The sequence below is a fragment of the Myotis davidii genome, unplaced genomic scaffold (genome assembly GCF_000327345.1).
Source record: "Myotis davidii unplaced genomic scaffold, ASM32734v1 scaffold48, whole genome shotgun sequence".
NCBI classification, from domain to species: Eukaryota; Metazoa; Chordata; class Mammalia; order Chiroptera; family Vespertilionidae; genus Myotis; species Myotis davidii.
Genome location: NW_006299393.1, coordinates 397,586 through 402,421, shown reverse-complemented (window position 1 = coordinate 402,421; position 4,836 = coordinate 397,586). Strand labels below are relative to the sequence as shown.

Below are 4,836 nucleotides of genomic sequence, written 5' to 3'. Positions count from 1 at the left end.
CCTCCTGTTCGCTTCAGCTGCCTGGCTGCTGGCTGCCATCTTGGTTGGCAGTTAATTTGCATATCGCCCTGATTAGCCAATGGGAAGGGTAGCAAAGTGACGGTTAATTACCATGTTTCTCTATTATTAGATAGGACTAGAGGCCTGGTGCATAAAATTTATGCATGGGCACAGTCTCTAGGCCTGGCCCGAGATTGAAGCATGAGCGTCTGGTGAGGAAAGGCAGATCCCAGCTGACCTCTGCGCCCTGGGCTGCACCTGGGGCCCCACGTGCCCCCCCTCTGCCTGAGTCATGGCGCCCGAGTCCCCATGAGAAGATGTGGTGTGCGTGGCTAGACGCTGCGGGCTGGGGCACAGTGTGGGTCTCTGGGCTGCCCAGCAACTTTGCACAGAAGCCAGTGTGGCAGCACTCTCTCCCAGCCAGCCTCACAGACCGGCTCTTGCACAAATCCATGGGGAGCCCAACTGGCCCGGAAGAGGCTGTGTGGGCGTGGGGCGGGCTCCTCATGGGCACCTGGTACCTGAGTGTGGGGGCTTTCCCGGAATGTGAGCCTGGTGTTTCAGGGGAAGGTTACAGGGGGAGTGAGATCGAGCTCTGTGGACACCCCACATTCTCACTGCACCTCTGTTCTGTCACCTCTGCCCCCAGGTAGCCACCAGGAGGTCGCAGCCCGCTGCCTGGGTGCCATGGGAGGTTGGTCACCACCACTCACCCCCAGTTCCCTGTCCCAGCCCAGGGCCCAATCCGGATTTGGTGGTCAGAGCCTGCCAGCCACTGGTCGCCTTCTGCAGGGCAATTGGGCCCCCGCTTGCACCCGCCTTAGCCTGGCACCATCTGCTTGCCTGCTCCACCATCCTGTCACAGTCCCACTCTAATCGGGGTTTGTTGGGGCTGGCAGCGCCTCCACTGTTCCCTATTGCCAGCGCTGTGTCACCGACGCCTGCCATATTTCACGGTGCCCCCTAGTGGTCATCACACACTATAGTGAGAGGTCAGGCTCCCAATAGATGGGAAAATTTGCATATTAGGCTTTTATTATATAGGATAAAACTAAAGAGGTCTAGAGACTGGGGTCAGGTCAGTGACTGTGAAGCACTGCTGTGATGTCACTCAATGCACACAGCCATGGGAGCATTTTAAGTCATCATGTGGGCATAAGAAAAACCTCCACACTATGGTAGTCATGAGGGCCTAATTTTTGGAGATTTTTTATTTTTGTAGCTGTGGGTATTGGCAATCATGTTTTGGTGCCTAACATATACATGGCATTGGGCCAGGCACTGAGGATACAGAGACCTCATAAGAGCTTATTCTAAGAATATTATATTCTTGTTTCAGATGCCTACAATGAAGAGGATCTCATGCTTTACCGGAGACGTGGAAACAGGTGCTTAAATACCGATAAGCATATTTCCCTTTCTCGTTCTTCACTGGAGTTCATTGCATCCAGTGGATTGGCCTTCTACAGCAGCACAGGTAAAGTCTTTTATGTGGACAATTCATAAGCACTAGTGAATTACAGTGCACCTACTGTCCACAGAGCAACATGTGAAGAGACCAGAATCCAAACAAGGGTCCCATTTGGCCAATAATATCTTTTTACAGGTGGTCAGCTCCACCTCTGGTACATCATACCTTTCTTCATGTAGCCGCTTCTAACAGAAACCTTGCTTCTATTCTTGGCCCCTACAGAATACTCTCAATGCAGCAGAGTGATCTTTTGAAAACATAAAGATCACAATTCTTGCCCTAGCTGGTTTGGCCCAGTGGATAGCGCATCGGCCTGCTGACTGAAGGGTCCTGAGTTCAATTTCAGTCAAGGGCACATGCCTGGGTTGTGGGTTTGATCCCTATTAGGGGGCGTGCAGGAGGCAGCCTATTAATGATTCTCTCTCATCATTGATGTTTCTATCTCTCCCTCCCTCTCTCTTCCTCTCTGAAATCAATAAAAATATATTTAGAAAAGAAATCACAATTCTTTTCTAGCTCAAAACCACCCTGTGCTTTTCCATCACACATCAAAATTCAGGCTTCTCAGCAGGACCAACTGTCTCTGACCTTGCCCACTACCCCTAACCCTTCACCACATCCTACTCTCCCCATACTGGCCTCCTTGGACAGAGGTTATCAAGTTGTTATCTAAAAGCCTGACTCATTAAGAGAGAAACCAAAATTTACATCACAGAGAAGCTCAAGGAATTTCTGGGATCAACAGCTATTCAGTTATTTAGATCCTGAAGAAGTGCTCTGCTTTACTCCAGTACTAGTTTCCTGGTGCATGAAATTTGTGCACATTAAAAGGGAATTAATTAGAGGAAATATTTTAAGATTGCTATTTTTCCCTTTGCAGGGAGCGGGGACGCGAGCCTCACATCCCAGGGCCCATTGCCAGGGTCGGGGACGTGAGCCTCATATCCCCAGGTGGTGCAAGTCTCCGCCCACCAATGTTGCAAGTCCCCATCCACCCACTCCTTCTGCGCACGCAGCCTGCTGATCGGTCATTACATGATGGTGTCCCAACTAATTTGCATATTACCCTATTATTAGATAGATGTGTCTACATTGCTTGGGATTCTGTGCTATGTAGACAATTCTGTGCTATGCAGATAATACTATTCATAATAATAATACTGATTGCTCTTCTGATTTTATAAGTAACACTAGAGGCCCGGTGCACAAAAATTTGTGCACTTGGGGAGGGGAGGTCCCTCAACCCGGCCTGTGCCCTCTCGCAGGCAGTCTGGGACCCCTCGGGGGATGACCACCTGCTGGCTTAGGCCTGCTCCCCTGGGGATTGGGCCTAAGCTGGCAATCAGACATCCCTCTGGCAGCCCGCCAGCCCTTGGGGGATGTCCACTTGCCAGCGGGGAGCAGACCTAAGCTGCAGTTGGACATCCTTAGTGCTGCTGAGGAGGCAGGAGAGGCTCCCACCACCACTGCTGTACTGGCTTGTGGCTGAGCAGAGCTCCCCCACGTGGGAGCGCACTGACCACCAGAGGGCAGTTCCTGCATTGAGCATCTGCCCCCTGGTGGTCAGTGTGTGTCATAGTGACCAGTCATTCCCAGTCTTTCTGCTGTTAGGGTCAATTTGCATATTACCTTTTTACTATATAGGACAGAGGCCTGGTGCACGGGTGGGGGCTGGCTGGTTTGCCCTGAAGGATGTCCCAGATCAGGGTGGGGGTTCCGCTTGGGTGCCTGGCCAGCCTGGATGAGAGGATGATGGCTGTTTTTAGGCTGGCCACACCCCCTTCAGGGTGGGGGTCCCCACTGGGGTGCCTGGCCAGTCTGGGTGAGTGGCTGAGAGCCGTTTTCAGTCTGGCTGGTGACTGAAACTCCAGCCTTTCCTTTTCTTCTTTTTTTTAAATTCTGGGATTTATTTACCTTCTATAATTGAAACTTTGTTGCCATCACTGGAGCTGAGAGCTGGCTCCTGCTTGCTCCCAGCTCTGAGGCTACAGCCTGCTGAAAGCAGGTATGTGGGATTTGTTTAGCTTCTATAATTGAAACTTTGTTGCTTTTGGAGCTCAGAGCTGGGCCGCGGCAGGTGGGGAACCTTGGCTTCCTCTATCACTAGAGCAAGCAAGCCTCCTGCTTGCTTCAGCTGTGTGGCTGCCGGCCGCCATCTTGGTTGGCAGTTAATTTGCCTATCACCCTGATTACCCAATGGGAAGCGTAGCGAAGATACAGTCAATTACCCTTTTTATCTTTTATTAGATAGGATAGTTTTTTGTTTTGATCATTCATATATCTCTAGCACAGAGTAAATGCTCAATACCTATGGTTGAATGAATGAATAAATGGTAGATAATTTGAAAAGAATTTAGAGAAGTTTAAAGTAAAAACCTTTGTAATCCCACCTCATAGAGATAACTGTGTTGTTATTTTGATACTAGGGGCCCAGTGCACGAATTGGTGCACCTTGAAAGGAACTATGGGCCCCAAGGCTGTGGTAGGTACAGGGGTGGGTCTCGGCCCATCCTCCGCACCCCCACCCACCCCCTCCTGCCATCACCCCCAGTCCCATATCTGCCATCAACCCCACTCCCACCACCGCTGCTCCCACATGGTGACGGTGCCAGCCCCACTCGCACCCGCTGACAGCATGGAGTGATTGGGGCCGGCGCCAGCAGCAGGTGCGAGCAGGGCCAGCACCGTCAGCGGGTGGAAGTGGCAGCTGATGTCCCAATCGCCCCTCAGAGCAGGGGGAGGTGGAGAAGGCCTCAGGGGCGGTTGGGGCCAGCAGCTGCCACCTGCATCCGCTGACAGTGCCAAGCGATCGGGACTGGCACCGGATGCCCTCAGTGGGTGCGAGCGGCGGCTCCAGTGCCGGCTGCAGGTGCAGGTGGTGCTAGCATCAGCAGTGGGTGTGAGCAGCGGATTTGGCGCCAGCAGCAGGTGTGAGTGGGGCATCACCAGCCGTGGGTGCAAGCAAGGCCAGTGCCATCAGCAGGTGCGAGCGGCAACTGCGGTCCTTGATTGCCCATCAGGAGCAGGGGGAGTTGGAGAAGCCCTCAGGGGCCATCAGGGCTGGCAGCTGTCACTCACACCCACTGATGGCTCCAAGTGATCAGGACCGGCACCAGGCACTGGCAGCAGGTGCAAGCACTGCGTGTGACCATGCATGCAGAGCAAAGAATTTTCAGTAATCACCAGAAGCTCACCCTGATGACAGCCACTGGTGCCCTGCCTTGGTCTGGCGCCCCTACTCACCTGTTTCACCATCCCGCTGTGGCCAATGCCCGCCATGTTCTGCACATGTCCCCTGGTGGTCAGCACACATCATAGTGACCTGTTGTTGGGTTGTTTGGTTGTTCCGCCGTCTGGTCTATTTT

General features: G+C 52.7%; 1 protein-coding gene across 1 annotated transcript in view; it reads left to right on the top strand.

Moving 5' to 3' along the window:
* GABRR3 (gamma-aminobutyric acid type A receptor rho3 subunit) overlaps positions 1-4,836 on the top strand; it is a 40,715-nt gene that overhangs the window by 26,960 nt on the left and 8,919 nt on the right. Inside the window, exon 6 of the mRNA XM_006774980.1 lies at positions 1,340-1,477. Coding sequence (XP_006775043.1) covers positions 1,340-1,477 — 138 coding nt within the window. The remainder of the gene's footprint in view (positions 1-1,339; positions 1,478-4,836) is intronic.